Raw genomic sequence first — 15,293 nt, 5'->3', positions numbered from 1 at the left:
GCGGGGCGGAGCGGGCGGGCGCGCGCGGCCGGCGGCGATGATCGAGCAGCACAAGCGGAAGGTCCCGGGGGGCGGCCCCGGCCCCGGCCCCGCTCCCGGCCCCGCTCCCGCTCCCGCCCCCGGCCCCGGCGCCGCCCCCGCCCCCGGCCCCGGCCCCGGCCCCGACCTCCCGCTCGTGCCCGTGGCGGCCAAGCGGCCCCGCCATGAGCTGCCGGCGGCGCCGGGCAGCGGGAGCGGCGGGGGTGGCGGCGGCGGAGGAGCAGGAGGAGGAGGAGGAGGGCAGCCCCCCCCCGGGGCCCTGCTGCAGGCGGTACGGCGGGCGGGGGAAGGCCCGTGGGGGGATTAGTGGGGGGGCAGGAGGCCTGTGGGGGGATGGCGGGAGGAGAAGGCCGGAGGGGCTGAAGCGGGGAGGGGAAGAGGCCCGTGGGGAGATGGCGGGGCTGGGGGGGTCCTGGCCGTGCCCCGGGGGTGCCCCTTGTTCCCCTCCATGGCATCCCCTCACCCGCTCCTTCCCCCGTTGCCTCCGGCAGGGCCCGCCGCGCTGCTCCTCCCTGCAGGCCCCCATCATGCTGCTCTCGGGGCATGAAGGAGAGGTGTACTGCTGCAAGTTCCACCCCAACGGCAACACCCTCGCCTCCGCCGGCTTCGACAGGCTCATCCGTGAGTACCAGGCCCCCCTGTCCCAGCCAGCGCTGCGCGGGGCTGGGGCTCGTACGATTTCAGGCTGCTGTGCTGTGACGGGGTTTTATCTCAGCCGTCAAGCTTGCTGGGTCCTAGGAGTGAAGTTCTTCAGCAGGAGGGGAGCAAGAAACTTCTTGTCGCTCCTCTGGCCGGTCACTGTCCTGCTGGTCCTCAGATGGGGCTGGTAACATGCCTTGATGGTCACAGCCCAGTGTTCCCAGGACCCTCGCGCAGGTTACCGTCGGTCTGCGTTTGACTGCAGCCATTGCAGAAATGCAGTTTTTAATGCTTTGGGTTGCTGAGGTGAAGGTTATTATTTTCCTTTATAAATTCAACTTCATCTAAATCCATAAATCAGCTCAAATCACCTGTCTGTCTTTCCGGGGCTCACACGATGTTTTTTTTATGGGCACACGTCAGCCAAGATTGGAGACGATAGCGGTGGCAATACGTGGTTCATTTTGCTGAGTTCCCAGAGAATCACTCCATCCACAGCATGGAGGTGTTTCCTGTACTTACTTCTCCCTTCCTTTCCCCCAGTGCTGTGGAATGTCTATGGGGACTGCGATAACTACGCCACACTGAAGGGACACAGTGGGGCAGTTATGGAGCTGCACTATAACACGGATGGCAGGTAAGTGGTGTGCGGATGGCTTTCGGCCTCAGGCCCAGCTCTTTCGGAAGGAAGGTGCTTTCTCCTGGCCAGCGTCTCATTGCTCCTGCTCAGTCCATGTACGGCGAATGCTTGTAGTGTGGCTTTCCCAGATAAGGAGTGGTGCCTGTTTGAGATTAAGAAAAAGGATCTGGAGTCACCCATGACCCACCAGTGCCCTTGATTCCAGTCTTGAGGAACAGAGGGAAGTTAGGGCCGGTCATCTGGGAGGCACTGGGGAGGGAAAGAAAACAAGTGGGATATTTGCTAATTTAAAAGGCTGCTCCGCTATTGCATCTGAGCTATTGCCACTGAGCTTTCTCTCCTGTGTTCATCCCAAATAGTGTTTGAGAAGGTGCAAAACCAATCTGTATGTATCTAGAAATGGGGTTTAGCTGGAGTTCTTCCAGTGTAGCTGCTCCACTGTCAGTCAGCCTCCCCTGAAACACCACCTTTGTCTTGGCATATGGGGGAGTTTCTTCTCCATGGTGTATTCCCACTGAATATTTCCAGCTTTGATCACAGAACTTGAGAGTAAAAAAGGTGGGAGGGGAGAAATGTTTCCAAAATTGAGAACCTCACAGCAATTCTTCTCCACAGCATGCTCTTCTCAGCATCCACAGACAAAACTGTGGCTGTGTGGGATAGTGAGACTGGAGAGAGAGTGAAGAGACTGAAGGGCCATACCTCGTTTGTTAACTCCTGTTACCCAGCGAGGCGAGGACCCCAGCTTGTCTGTACAGGCAGTGATGATGGGACAGTGAAGGTCAGTATATTGTGTAAGGGGATAGTCTGGAATGAAAGTAAGAAGGATTTTTGAAAGAATATTTGGGGTCTTCCCATTTAAGTGGGCTAAATTCAGCCTTTCATTACTCTTATAATTTCGTTATCTAATAACTTTGATTTCAGAAATAAAAAATTTGAAATAAAACTTCCTGGTTTTTTTCAGTAAGTCTTTGGGGGGGGGGTGAAGAAGATTCATTTTGCTCAATTGTACTTTTTCCACTGCACTGCATTAAGAAAATATGAGAAAGGTGAGCCGTTAATGAAATCTCGCACGCTAGCCCCTTCTTCCCTCCCTTGAACTCCTGTGCTCCACTCCACACTCTTACTATGTTTTTTATAGAGATCTCCTGAGATCTAAAAGAGGGGATTTCAGGAGAGCGTGCTTAGTCTCTGCCAAGTATCTGTGCAACTTCCTGTAATTTTATCATTAAATATCTCTATGCAACTTTTACAACTGCCGTGTTTTTTCAGCTGTGGGATATCAGGAAAAAAGCTGCTGTTCAGACATTTCAGAACACGTACCAGGTCTTGGCTGTAACTTTCAATGACACCAGTGATCAGATCATATCCGGAGGCATCGACAATGATATTAAGGTAGGACGCCTGTGTCCTTGTGTGCCTTTCCGACCGCGCACACCTTTTCCATCCTGTTACATCTTGCATTCGTCAAGGACAAGAGTGGAGGCCTGTTGGTTAATTTTACAGTCACAAGAACCATGCAGACCTGCTGTGTCTGACCTCGCTGTTGATAGAGGGCCAATAAACTCTTGAGTGAGTTGCTCCAGCGCTGTTTGGCATGTGACAGCCTGGGCAGCCCTGGTATTCCTGGCCAGGTGTCCCAGCACTGCTGTCACCTGCTGGAGCCGATATGGTATGCTGGCTCTTCTGGCAGCTTGTGCCCGTCTTGGAGGCTGTAGAGCCATATATGAGGTAAACTAAAGAAAATGTGGTGACACATCCACACTCTCTGCCCTCTGCTCCAGTTTGCAACTTGCTTTGTCACCTGCTAGTGTGGAAAGTTCTTATTTAAGAGTGAGCTCAATGTTTCATTGAGCTGGTAACTGAGATTCTCCTGATAGCTGTACGGTTCAGTCTGTCTTACTGTCCTCTTAGCCTTGGGCTCCAGCCTGACCTAGGCATGGGGAGCATGTGCTTGTCAGAGAGCCATGGCTAAGTGTAGCACTGACATGACATCTGTTCTGACACACCCCTTGAATGACTGCCCCTCTTCGGGAAAGAACAGTGTGAAATTTTGGAGATTGGACAACTGCTGCTCTGTGCCATCAGTCAGTGGAATTTGGGAGCTGGGGGAGCTATAGCCAGATAGAGGGGGATTCCTGCATGCATGGGGCTGCTGGCATTTAACACCTTGGTTGTTGGACAAGTTCAGTAGAAGTCTTCTAATGGGAAAATTCTATTTTTCCTACAACACACATTAAATTTTAGCCTCATATTTTAGCCATTCAGACCCCACCAACTGGAATCAAAAGCTGATGTCATCAGCTGACTGATCAGTACCTGTGTGAAACGCTTTGGAAACAGCAGTTCCAACAGTCTTGCCTGTCTTTTTGTTAAATGGCAATGTTGTGTCTGAAAGGTGTGGGACCTTCGCCAGAACAAGCTCACTTACACGATGAGAGGACACGCAGACTCGGTGACAGGCCTCAGCCTGAGTTCAGAAGGCTCCTACCTGCTCTCCAACGCAATGGACAACACAGGTATGTCCTACCTGATGTGAGAGCACAGCTGTCAGGCACTGCTCTCTTACGCTAGCTTTGCATGGTGTTTGGGAAGGAACAGCTCAAATTGTATGACGTAGAAAAACAAGAGCCAGACGTGGGGATAGGCTGAAGGGAGTTTGGCTCCAGAGATAAAGCTTGAATTCTTGTTATGCTGGTGACAGTCGTGTCTTTTGCAGGGAGGGAGCAGCTGCATCAGAAGGGTTTGTCACGTCTCCCGAAGGGCAGTGAGGACACAAGCTATGGCACACGTTATTTACGCAGACAGTTGAACGCAGTCTCAGTCTGGCTCTTGTCAGGGCGGTTTGGCTGTTTCCCCGCAGCAGGGAATGACAGCACAGTTTCCAAACTGCCTGTCTCCTGTGTGGGGGTGCTCAGCGAAGCTGATCTGATTAGAAGCGTGATCATGGAGTGTGTTAGAATAAAGCAAATGCTCATGTAAGGAGATGGTGGCTCGTTTGTGTAATAGTTGTTTTGGATTTTTCCCCTCCTGTTGGCAGTGGTCTTGGTGTAATTATAAACTTCTGCATTTGACCTTTCATATCAAAGCTTTCTGCAGGGGAAAGCTGCTGGTTTCCTTTTGCTTCTGGGGAAACATAGGCATGAAGAGAACAAGGAGCATGACCAGGTCTTTGCTCGTTAGCAGTGTGTCTTAGGAAAAGGAGCATTTGCAGAAGCTGACCTTGCCCCCATGCCTCTGCCATCTTCAGCTAATTACTGTGAGCTCTCTGTTGCAGTTCGCATCTGGGATGTGCGACCATTTGCCCCTAAAGAGAGATGTGTAAAGATTTTCCAGGGGAACGTACATAATTTTGAAAAGGTGAGTGTACTGGAGACCGAAACATGATTATTTGTAAAATGCTGCTGCTTTTAACTTTTCTGTAAATTGGTTTTTAAATTCAAGTTTAAACCAGAAAGGCTTTAAGAAGAACTCAAAGAAAGATTAACGCACAAAGTGGGATTCCAATTAAAGCCGCAGTAACAAGATTTCTTTGCTCGGTTCAGCTGTAATTAGCTGTAAATTAAGTATTTTCTACATTTACTACCTACTTTGTGTAAAATAACAAGGCACTGGATGTTTGCAGCAATAAAATAAAATCTGTAATTACCATCTCATCTTCTGAAGGGAGATCATTAAAGTGGTGCTTGTGATATTTAAAGTCTCGTGGTGATTTTAATTCAAGTAGAAGGGGAAAACTAAATCTTTCTTTGGAAATAGATCTGTGCGTGTTCTTTTATTTTAGAATCTTCTGAGGTGCTCTTGGTCCCCGGATGGGAGTAAAATCGCAGGGGGATCAGCCGACAGGTGAGTTACCACTGCGTTCGTCTGTTCCCGTCAATTCCAAACAATTTTGCAGGCACTCCTGAAATGAGTTGGATCATGTCTAAAATGAATCTGAAGACTCAGAATTGTGCATAGAGGTGTGAAGACCCGAACAAACCTCTGTGATCTTCTGTGAGCATTGTCTGCCCTAATTACAATAGCGATGCCTTTATATTGCCTTTGTGTCAGTGGAGGAGCGGTGTATAGTTGTAAAATCTTCTTATTATTGTCAAAAGCTGACTAGAGACCTGCATTGCTGCTTATGTTCAGCCACAGGATCCAACACTAGGGCCACCGGATGACAGGAGCATGGTTGTCCGTGAACTAGGTCCCTTGTGGTTGGACTGGTAGATGCTTGCGAGCATCTTCGAGACAGGGAGTCTGGGGGAGTGTGTGTAGTGTGGGGGTTATACTGACAAGGACCACAAATACCAGTTAAATTGCTGCAGGACAGCTTGCAGGAAGCACCAGTGGTGTTCCAAGGATCATTCTTGCTCCTTACTTTAATTAATGCCTAAGGAGAAATAAAGATCTGACTAAATTAGCACATATTGGACTTTTAAATTAGATATTTTATAAACTAAGGCAACTGAGGAGTAAAACAGGTAGAGGGAGGAAGCCAGCAGAGGGTCCGTGCCAGACACTGAAGGTCACCGTGAAGGATACCAACCTCCGCTGGAACAAAGCCAGACAGACTCTCAATGACATCGCGACAGGAATTCCTGCAGGCCAGAGTCCAGGGCATGGAGCAGTAGTAATCAGCAAATTAATGAATTTCTGATAGAGGATAGGGAGAACTTTAGTTCTCGATGTCCAGATATAGTGGGGCCAGCTGTCACAGCAAGTGGCTGAGACATGACTCTCCTTTCCAGTCCTGCTGGGCAGTAACGGCAGTGCACGTGGTGGAGGAATGCCTGTGTATCAGCCTGCTGAGGCTGTGGCTGATCCATTCAGCAGCAAAGTATGGCTGCAAGTCTTAGGCCATTAGGTTAGTTCTGCAGATGCTGATGTAGCTCTGTGGTCTGACAGCAGCTTCGTTGTGGCATTCGTGGGCAAAAGCACACAGCCAGGTCCAGGGGCAGGTTAGACAAGGCTGCTCAAATCTTTCTGCTATCTCTGAGCTTTAGATACTTTTTTTGAGGAGTGTCTGCTGGGAAAGCAAAGTGAGATTAAACAAACATTTCATTTGTCTGAGTACAAAATCGTTCGACAGTGATTACTCTTCCTCTGCATTATATGGAGTGTGTGTGTATGTTGGAGGGACAATTACCTGAATTTTTTTTTTGCTGTTGAGCCCTTCAGAAGGGTTATAGTAAAATCAACTATTTAAAGTGCTTGCCTGCTTTGCCATACCACATTAAAAACACAACAGCAGAACACTTTGAGAAAGCATTCGATACAATTCTTGCCTGCTAGATAAAAAAGTTGTGCTTGAAGAAATGCTGCTTTAAGTAACATGACTTAAATTGTAGGCTTGAATTTTTCCCTTTTATGTGTTTCAAGCAAATAAGTCAACGAATAGCATCAGCCTGAAAATGAGTGCTCTTAACAAAGCAGGTCTGCCCTGTGTTGGTATCCACTGTCCTCTCTATCTAGCCAGCAAGTGTTATAAATTATTCAGTGCTTTTTTTGAGGGGGGAAAGAAGTTCAGTTCTATTTTAACTAAAAGACAAGCTAAATGTAAAAGCAAATCTTGTTCTTCATCCGGTCTGCAAAGCCCTGACAAATGGAAAGGAACAGGTGAAACTGAGGAACCCGTTGTTGATAGCATTGCATAAGCCTGAAGCGGTCCAGCCTTGGTATTCAGAGCCTGGGCTGCTTGCGGGACTGATGATACCCAGTATGTTTGAGTTCATGCCAGTGAGACATGGGGGTGCACAGTGGCATTTGCAGTGACCTTCCTTTGGAGGAGTGTAATGCTGTAGATTAATTTTACACGTGTTTTACGGGCTGTCCCCCGTGCCCTCACCCTCTGCAGCGCCCTGTAAATAGTCGTAGTGATGCCTCTGGGGCATGCAGGCAGCAGAGCTGCCCTTCATGCCAAACCCAGCCAATTACTGCCCTGCCGCTTCCCTTTTTTGCCCTGGCAGATTCTGTTTTAGCTGCCAGTCACCTCCCTAAAGAGCAAAATGAGAAGGCAGAGTGAATGTAATCCAGAACTGGCAGCTTTCCCCAGCCACCAATTTTTTTGTAGAGCTGGGAACCTTGTAACAAATGCCATTTCATGTGGCGAGGCCGTTGTGATTGGAAGGGAGGGATGCACCGTTCCTGTGCAGGTGGGGTGCAGCATCGCCTTGCCTGGGTTGTAGAATGTTGCTCAGGGCTCTTCTTGTTTTGATGTATTAAAAAATGCCACTCACTCCTACAGATGCTCACCATAAGCAGGGTCAAAGCATCGCTCTGCTTCCCAGTAGAGCTTTTGTGTAGCCACTGCACTGTGCACGCAGCAGTCAACACCCATGAGGGACAAGCAGTGATCTTGGGGTACAGTGTGATTTACAGCAAGGCACCGTTTTCCCCCACTCTGAGACTATTTATGGGAGTAATCTGGAAGCTGATCTGTGCCCCGTGCCAGCAGTTTTTCTGACCTCCTGTCTGAAGGACCCCGTTGGCTTCTGCGCTGCCTTTCAGCCAAGGTGCAGTGCTCAGGCAGGACCTGGCCAGTGGCAGGTGCCCACGGTGAGGCCTGCAGGAGGTTAATCAAAGGGCTCGGTGCAATCTGACTGGCCCTCTAATAAACGCTGGGAAGTGGATCATGACTTTAATGGCACAGCAGAAAGAAATCCATATATAAAGCTGTTGGCTGTGAGGGATTACACTGCAGCAGGGGCTGGGAGAGCACCTCGGCTCCTTACTGCTTGCCAGTCAGTGCAAACCAACGGTGACCGCTGGGCTTGCAGGCAGGTATTTGTGAGGGCAAGAACCCTCTTCCCCACTCTCAATGCTAATTTTCTCCCTTAGCCCACTGTGTTGGCTGCTGTATTGAGGGTCTCTATGCTTCCAAATCCATCTCTATGCCACGAGGGGTGAAATGGGGCTGCTGTGCTGTGCTGTGACGGCAACGAGGCTTTTGACACCAAATTGACATGTTAGCTCCTACCTGCTCAGACCTCTGCTCTTCTGGATTTGGCAGTGTAGCGTTTTGCTCCTGAGAAGCTCCTTGTTTATCCACACTAAGAGCTGCATCTGTTTCAGCCCAGATGGTGGAACTGCTGCAGGAATAAGCTGTTGGTGTGGGGGGCACCTGCTTTCCCTTCTCAAATGCCTGTGCTCATAATGACTCTCTTGTAGGTTTGTCTATGTGTGGGATACCACATCCAGGAGGATTTTGTACAAGCTGCCAGGCCATGCCGGGTCGGTGAACGAACTAGCTTTCCATCCGGAGGAACCCATTAGTAAGTCCTCCCCACTGCAAGTTGTCAAGGGAAGTAGTTTCAGGGCTGGCTGAACTGCTGATCCTCTGGAAAATGGCCCCCAAATTGCCTGTGGCCCAGAGTACTGAGTATCAGACAAATTTAGGGGTAGCAGACTCCTGCTTGCTCCTCTCCCATAGATAGGACTTGGGCTGGGTGTGCCTGGGGTCCTGGCCTGAGCGCAGGGGCTCTGCTTCTGTGTCCTGCCCAGGGCGAGACCTGGGTGGGGGCACCCATACAGCAGCAGGGTGGCTGGTGGTCTGGGCTGTTGGTCACCTGCGGGTGGCCATGAGCTGTGGCTTGGCTACCACTGCCTAGGGCTTGTCCAGACTCCCTCCCAAGGGCCATGCAAAAAGGTTTTGGCGTACCTGGGTTTGGACACCAGGGGTATAACCATACATTTGGTGATCACATGAGGACAGTGATCACCTGGGAGCACGTCTCCAGCCCGGGGTCTCTTAACTTACCCAAAAGCTGTAGGAAGCAAAGGAGGCTCTTTGTGCAGCGGGTTTTGTCCCCATTCTAGAGGTGTCCAGCATGTGGCACCACGTATCAGCACTGTGTGAGACAATGCTCGTGGTGGCTTTTTCAGAACCATTTTAACCACTGTGCATTAGGTGAGACCAGATTTCCTCTCAGTTTCTTGGCACAGCGTGCGGCCCAGGCAGGACCACAGGGTGCTGTTTGTTTCTATGGAAACACTTGCACCACCGGCCAGGTCACCGTATTGCTCCAGCAAAAAATTGACACAAGTCAACCCCAAAGTGAGGCCAAGAGCTCGGTTGTGCCGAGGATGACAGTCTCTGCAGCAGGGCAGTGAGTTATGAGTTTGTTCCTTGGTTATTCATTGCCCTGTCTTCAGATTGGAGACTGCTGGAAGAGCGGAGCGCTCTCTGCTCCCATTTGGAGCGAATTGTTTGCAATTGTATTCTGCTGAGCTCCTCTTTGTGAATCAATCACTCAGCTTAAAATAAAAATTAAAAACCCATGCAGGTGTTGCAAGCAAGTTTTGCAATTGATTTCTATTAACATCTGGGAACGTTAATCTAGTAAATTGCTGCACCCACTCCATGATACTCATCTGCACGGAAGGGTGCACGGGGAGCCAAAATGAGGCAAGATGACAGACACCAGTCTGTGAGTTCTTGTAGAAATCCCCCAAATCGCTCCTGGACTTGAATGAAACCATTGTCAGTGTCAAGAGCAGCGCTTCTGGGTTATTCTTTTGATGCTTGTGTCTTGAATCCCCTGAAGAGCCTTTCCTGAGTTAAGGTGGTTCAGTGGCGTGTTGGGTGCCAGCTCCATTTTGCCTGTTCTGATAAAATAATGACATCCCAGTGAGGCTTTCCTGGCCAGCCTGTGCCCTCTAGCGGCCTGCAGTCCCGATGGCAGTGCCCGGTTTGCAATCTGAATGCTCCTTGCAATGAAAATAGTGCTTCAGGATGCTTGAGAGCGTTAACAGCGTGTTTATACGCCTCTCTTTACCATTTTAATGCTTAGACATTACAGGCAGTACACTGTTATGCCTGCCTTGGGACAGTGGAATGGCAGCCACAACACACAGCGTGTGATTAGGTATTGGAGTAGTAATTCCATGAAGTGTTTTTAGGGAGCAAATGAAATTTGGCTTTCTAGATCACTTACAGCAAGCAAAATGAGTAGTTTGATTCAAATGATGTGTCGTTAGTGGAGGTCTCAAACTGTTGTGTTTAATTTTCATATTCCTCCCTTCCCCCCCTCTCTCTCCCTCAGTACTCTCCGCATCCAGCGACAAAAGACTGTATATGGGGGAGATCCAGTGAAGCTGACAAGGAGATGGTGGGATTTGTGCCCTCACGATCCTTGGTTTACAAAGGTCGGATTGACTTGCTTCTCACCGGTGCCAGGCCCTCTCACACTTGTGGCAGTGGGAAAACGTTGAAGCAGCTTGATGTGACAAGTCGCCCTCTCACAGGCTGTAATGTCTGCGTGGTCTCGCTGTACAACTTTTTTCCACCCCCCACCTTCTTTGGGGAGGAAGAAGAATTTGGAATTGAAAGGAATTTGGTTTTCGCTGTACCACTGACTATTAAACCTTACCCAGATCACTTGAAATTGGTAAAATTTGTTTAAAGTCCATATGTGGCTTGTATATTCCCTGTCCGGTTTCTGTTGGTTTTTTTATACGGTCAAAACTGAAATAGATACCTTTTTACAAGAACTGTGTGGTGGGATTTATTGTTCTGTTTTACTTTTTTGTTGTACAATACTAAATCAAGGCCCTCACTTGTATATAACCCAGGGAAACCATAGACATTAAGTTCATATAGTCATAGAACGGTTTGGTTTGGAAGGGACCTTAAAGATCACGTAGTTCCAACCCCCCTGCCATGGGCAGGGACACCTTCCACTAGACCAGGTCGCTCAAAGCCCCATCCAACCTGGCCTTGAACACTTGCAGGGATGGGGCATCCACAGCCTCTCTGGGCAACTTGTTCCAGTGTCTCACCACCCTCACCGTTAAGAACTTCTTCCTTACATCTAATCTAAATCTACCCTTTTTCGCTTTAAAGCCATTACCCCTCGTCCTGTCACTACATGCCCTTGTAAAAAGTCCCTCTCCAGCTTGCTTGTCGGCCCCCTTTGGGTACTGGCAGGCTGCTTTAAGGTCTGCCCAGAGCCTTTTCTTCTCCAGGCTGAACAACCCCAACTCTCTCAGCCTTTCTCCATAGCAGAGGTGCTCCAGCCCTCTGATCATCTTCGTGGTCCTCCTCAGGACTCGCTCCAACAGGTCCATGTCACCTTACGTTGGGGGCCCCAGAGCTGGATGCAGTACTGCAGGTGGGGTCTCACAAGAGCAGAGTAGAGGAGGAGAATCGCCTCCCTCGACCTGCTGGTCACGATTCTTTTGATGCAGCCCAGGGTATGGTGGGCTTTCTGGGCTGTGAGCACACATTGCTGGGTCATGTTGAGCTTCTTGTCAACCAACAGCCCCAAGTCCTTCTGCTCAGGGCTGCTCTCAATCCATTCTCTGCCCAGCCTGTATTTGTACTTGGGATTGCCCCAACCCATGTGCAGGACCTTGCACTTGGCCTGGTTGAACTTCATGAGGTTCACATGAGCCCACCTTTCAAGCCTGTCTCGGTCCCTCTGGATGGCATCCCTTCCCTCCAAGTGTGTCGACAGCTTGGTGTCGTTGGCAAACTTACTGAGGGTGCACTCAATCTCACTGTCCATGTCACTGACAAAGATGTTAAACAGCACTGGTCCCAATACTGACCCCTGAGGAGCGCCACTTGTCTTCAGAAGAGCAGCTGTATTTTTTATTCATGGCAATAAAAATGACCACATGAAATAATTATTGGGCTACTGCTGAATCCTATTTTCATGTTTTGAGTAAAATCCAGCCTTCTGCTATAAGTAAGCGTAAAGGGAGTGAGTTTTCTGTGGCAGGCACAGCGTATTTGGTGCTCAGCAGTGGAGGAACCAGACTGGCTGCATGTCCCCTCTCCCCAGCCAGGCTGGCGGGACGGTGGTACAAGACAGCGGCAGGTCCTCGAGCAGCTTAGATCCGTACCTCATATACCTCTGGCTGAGTGCTGAGACAACGCAAGGGTGCCTGCACCCTGCCTCAGCTTCTGTGGGGGAGACCTCAGCTTCTGCCAGGTCTTGCCCTACAGCCACGGACCCGCTGCCTGGCTGACTGCTTGCTGTGCCCCAGCCCCAGGGTTTAGGCCAGGAGGGAATAGTCTGCACTGGCTTTTTTGGCCAAGGCTGAAACCAGCATCAAGCCCTTGACTGGGGGCTGAGCCTCAGCTGGGCTTTGTGAGAGCATGCAAGGGGGGGGGTTCCCTGTGCCATGGGTTGTTGTCTGATGTTAATTAACTTGCTATGAAGAGTAGTACGTGCTGCATTTCTCTTCTGATTGTGTCCATCTCAGCTTTCATCCTTTTTTTCTCCCCCATTTCCCCCCCCTGCCATTTGCTGCCTTGGTTCAGGTTGTATCGGGCGTTTCTCACCTCTCACTGCCTTTTTGCCCCATCCTGGAGGAGGCTTCTTGAGAGCTGCAGTTCAGCTGGGACACTGGAGCGTGGACACGAGATGCTCCCACCCCAGCAGTGCCGTGCCTTGGACTGTCCCGCCTGGTCTTGGCCGGCCTTTGACCAGGACGAATCTGCTGCAGCCGCCAGGTATTTAAGAGCTGGAAAATGGGTGCAGTTTGTGCAGTGAAAAGGGAAGTAGCACAGGGTTCCCTTGAGAGTATTTCTTGTCCCTGCTTGCCCTGCTGTGGGCAGAAGAGAAAAGCTGGAGGATGGCATGCTTGGGGCCAAAACAGACCCATCAGCTTTTAAGGAGGCAGGGAAATGTAGCTGCATGTTCCTCGGGAGGCGAGATGATGTCTCCTGGGCTTGGAGTGTGTGGCACTGTCCCTGGTCCCTGTCACCTGGGACAGTTCCTGTCCCAGCACCATGTCCTTCTGTCGGCAGATGGCTGCAGGCTGCCCCATCCCTTGGGGATGCGGGACCTCACTCGCCACGGTGTTTCTCTTGAAGCCCTTGGGGCTGGAGCAGAACTGGTCTCTGCTCGTGGTTCCTAAATCATTGCGAAGTGACTTCGGGTGCAGACAGGGACGGGCTGGAGAGCACGGATGGGTTTAACTGTCAGGAAACCATTGACCCCAACTGTGCCTCCTTCACTGACCCTCCTCATCCATGGGATGACAGATTCGAGCATCAGGTGTGAATGCTGAGACTCAACAGAGCTCCAGGTTCACATCCAGGGAAGATCAGCTTCACTGGCGCGGGTCTGGTCCCTGTTGGCTGCTGACATCCACCTCCCATCATCCCCCCAACTCCCACCGGGAACGGCAGGCAAGAGCCCGCAGGAACGGAGACAACTCTGCAGTTGTCCCTGTCCATCTGTCCCCGCGGGGGGAACTGTGCACGGCTGGAGCCAGGCATCGGGGAGGTGATGGTGCAGACACGGGAAGACCCATCGCCAGATCATGGTGAATGAATGTATCTGAACGCAAACAAATCACCCTTCAGCTGAAAAGGTGGGTGGAGAGAGCTGGAGGCAGGGGGAAGATTTATTTTTAACTCTGCAGAGTATTAAATAACGTGCCCTGAAACACATGTAAATAAGAGCTGGGACTCCAGCCAGGAGCGCCTCGATTCAGGACCGACCTCCCTGGGCCCACTGGAGCAGGAGCCCTGCGCCCAGGCACCAACACCGTGCCTCTGTCCCTTCACTGAGGGCTGTCGGGCAAGGAGGGTGCCGGCACATGGATTTAGTGCTTAATTAGACCCTGTTACAATCCTCGAGGGTTTATGGTTTTGTTTGATTATATGCCCAAGTGTCAGAGGGAAGAGAGACTCTTGGGGCTGAGCCAGTGATGCCAGGATAACCCTGCAGTTTACTGAATGTTGCTTGTTTAAAAGAAGAAAAAAAGGGTTGGGTTTTTTTTCCTAATTCCCAACCCAGGAACCTGCAGGGAAATAAGGGAAGGGCGTCTCTCTCCCCCTGCCCTGAGTCCTGGAGGGTTTTGTTGGGCAGGGGTTGCTGTGCCCGGGGTCCCACAGAGCCTGGGGGTCCCATGCAGAACACACAGCAGCTGGCAGCTCCCAGCGTCGGGCAGTGGGGGCTGGATGGATCCGCACCACACCTAGGGGCAAGCGTCGGCGCGGATGTCCGTGGAGCCATGACCCAGATTGGGTAAATGATCCGGATTAACACTAAATCCCCCAGCCCCGAGGGAGCAGCCGGGCAGATCGAGCCAGGCACCGGGGCAGGCGGATGGTTTGCTTTGAGGGCATCTCCCTGCTGAATGCACTGCTGGCACCCGAGCACTAGCAAACTCACCGCAGCAGTGAGCACCCAGCCCAGCTTCCCCGGCAGGTTCTTGTGCCCATCCCAGTGCTGTGAGAGAAATCTCTGTTCCCCAGCTCCAGGGAACCTGTGGATCAAATAAGTATTCGATACCAGTGGAGGGTGAGGAGGGAGACACAGACAGGGGCAGCTCTGAGTTACCGCTGCCAATTAATGTCTGCAGTTAGGGCTGGATCGATACCCACCCGCCTGTGTTGGTGACGGATCGGACCATGTGCCGACGTCCCAGCCCCTGGGGAGAGCTGAAAGCTGATTTAGGAGAAGCACCTACCTGCTCTTAAGGGGACATGCGTTCAGTGGATTGTAACAACGGCGCTGTCAGGACAATTTGTGGATTTAATGCAATTTGCTACAGGGGGATACTTGGAGCTCAGCAGGTTTAATGCTCTGCAGAGCCCCACTGGGCATCGGTGAGCACAGCTGGCCCCGTGCCACCTTCCCCTGGGCTCAGCCTTCCCCTGGGCTCGCTGCCGGGCCATGGGGGCTACTGGGAGAGCCAGGCATCCACCACGGGGGGCTGGCATCCACTGGGGGGGGGGGCTGGCACAGGACCATGGCAAATCCTTGCTGTGCAAAGTGAGTACTGCAAGGTTGCACCCTGCGTGTACATACAAGCACACACATGCACGTACACCCAAGCACACACGTGCACATGCATGCACACACATTTGTGCACACACATGCATGCACGTGCGCATACAAATGCACTCACATGCACACAGGTGCAAACATGCACATATACATGCCCACTCACAGCCACATCCAGGTGCACAGGCATACGTGCACAGGCATACGTGCACCCACGTGTACCCACGCACCCCACCACGGAC

At 51.1% G+C, this 15,293-nt stretch overlaps 1 protein-coding gene across 2 annotated transcripts; it reads left to right on the top strand.

The window, feature by feature from the left end:
- The first annotated feature begins 22 nt into the window (after positions 1-22).
- Positions 23-10,795, top strand: SNRNP40 (small nuclear ribonucleoprotein U5 subunit 40). 2 transcript variants are annotated; one of them, XM_052810758.1, is made up of 10 exons: positions 23-310; positions 531-660; positions 1,222-1,315; positions 1,934-2,099; positions 2,591-2,713; positions 3,717-3,837; positions 4,596-4,678; positions 5,103-5,164; positions 8,474-8,577; positions 10,348-10,795. In XM_052810758.1, the coding sequence occupies exons 1-10, from the start codon at positions 38-40 to the stop codon at positions 10,395-10,397; spliced, it is 1,206 nt and encodes a 401-aa protein (XP_052666718.1). In that variant the 5' UTR covers positions 23-37; the 3' UTR covers positions 10,398-10,795. The 2 variants fall into 2 exon arrangements, with proteins under 2 accessions (XP_052666718.1, XP_052666719.1); XM_052810759.1 differs by lacking the exons at positions 4,596-4,678; positions 5,103-5,164; positions 8,474-8,577; positions 10,348-10,795 and adding an exon at positions 4,038-4,536.
- The last annotated feature ends 4,498 nt before the right edge of the window (positions 10,796-15,293 follow it).

The sequence above is a fragment of the Harpia harpyja genome, chromosome 16 (genome assembly GCF_026419915.1).
Source record: "Harpia harpyja isolate bHarHar1 chromosome 16, bHarHar1 primary haplotype, whole genome shotgun sequence".
NCBI lineage: Eukaryota > Metazoa > Chordata > Aves > Accipitriformes > Accipitridae > Harpia > Harpia harpyja.
The sequence above is the reverse complement of the archived record's forward strand: the minus strand, read 5'-3'. Positions and strand labels throughout refer to the sequence as shown.

Coding starts and splice junctions, on each gene's coding strand:
- SNRNP40 (XM_052810758.1), top strand. CDS start 38: ATGATCGAGCAGCACAAGCGGAAGGTCCCGGGGGGCGGCCCCGGCCCC. Junction 2,100..2,590: donor GTGATGATGGGACAGTGAAG/GTCAGTATATTG, acceptor GTGTTTTTTCAG/CTGTGGGATATCAGGAAAAA. Junction 5,165..8,473: donor GCAGGGGGATCAGCCGACAG/GTGAGTTACCAC, acceptor ACTCTCTTGTAG/GTTTGTCTATGTGTGGGATA.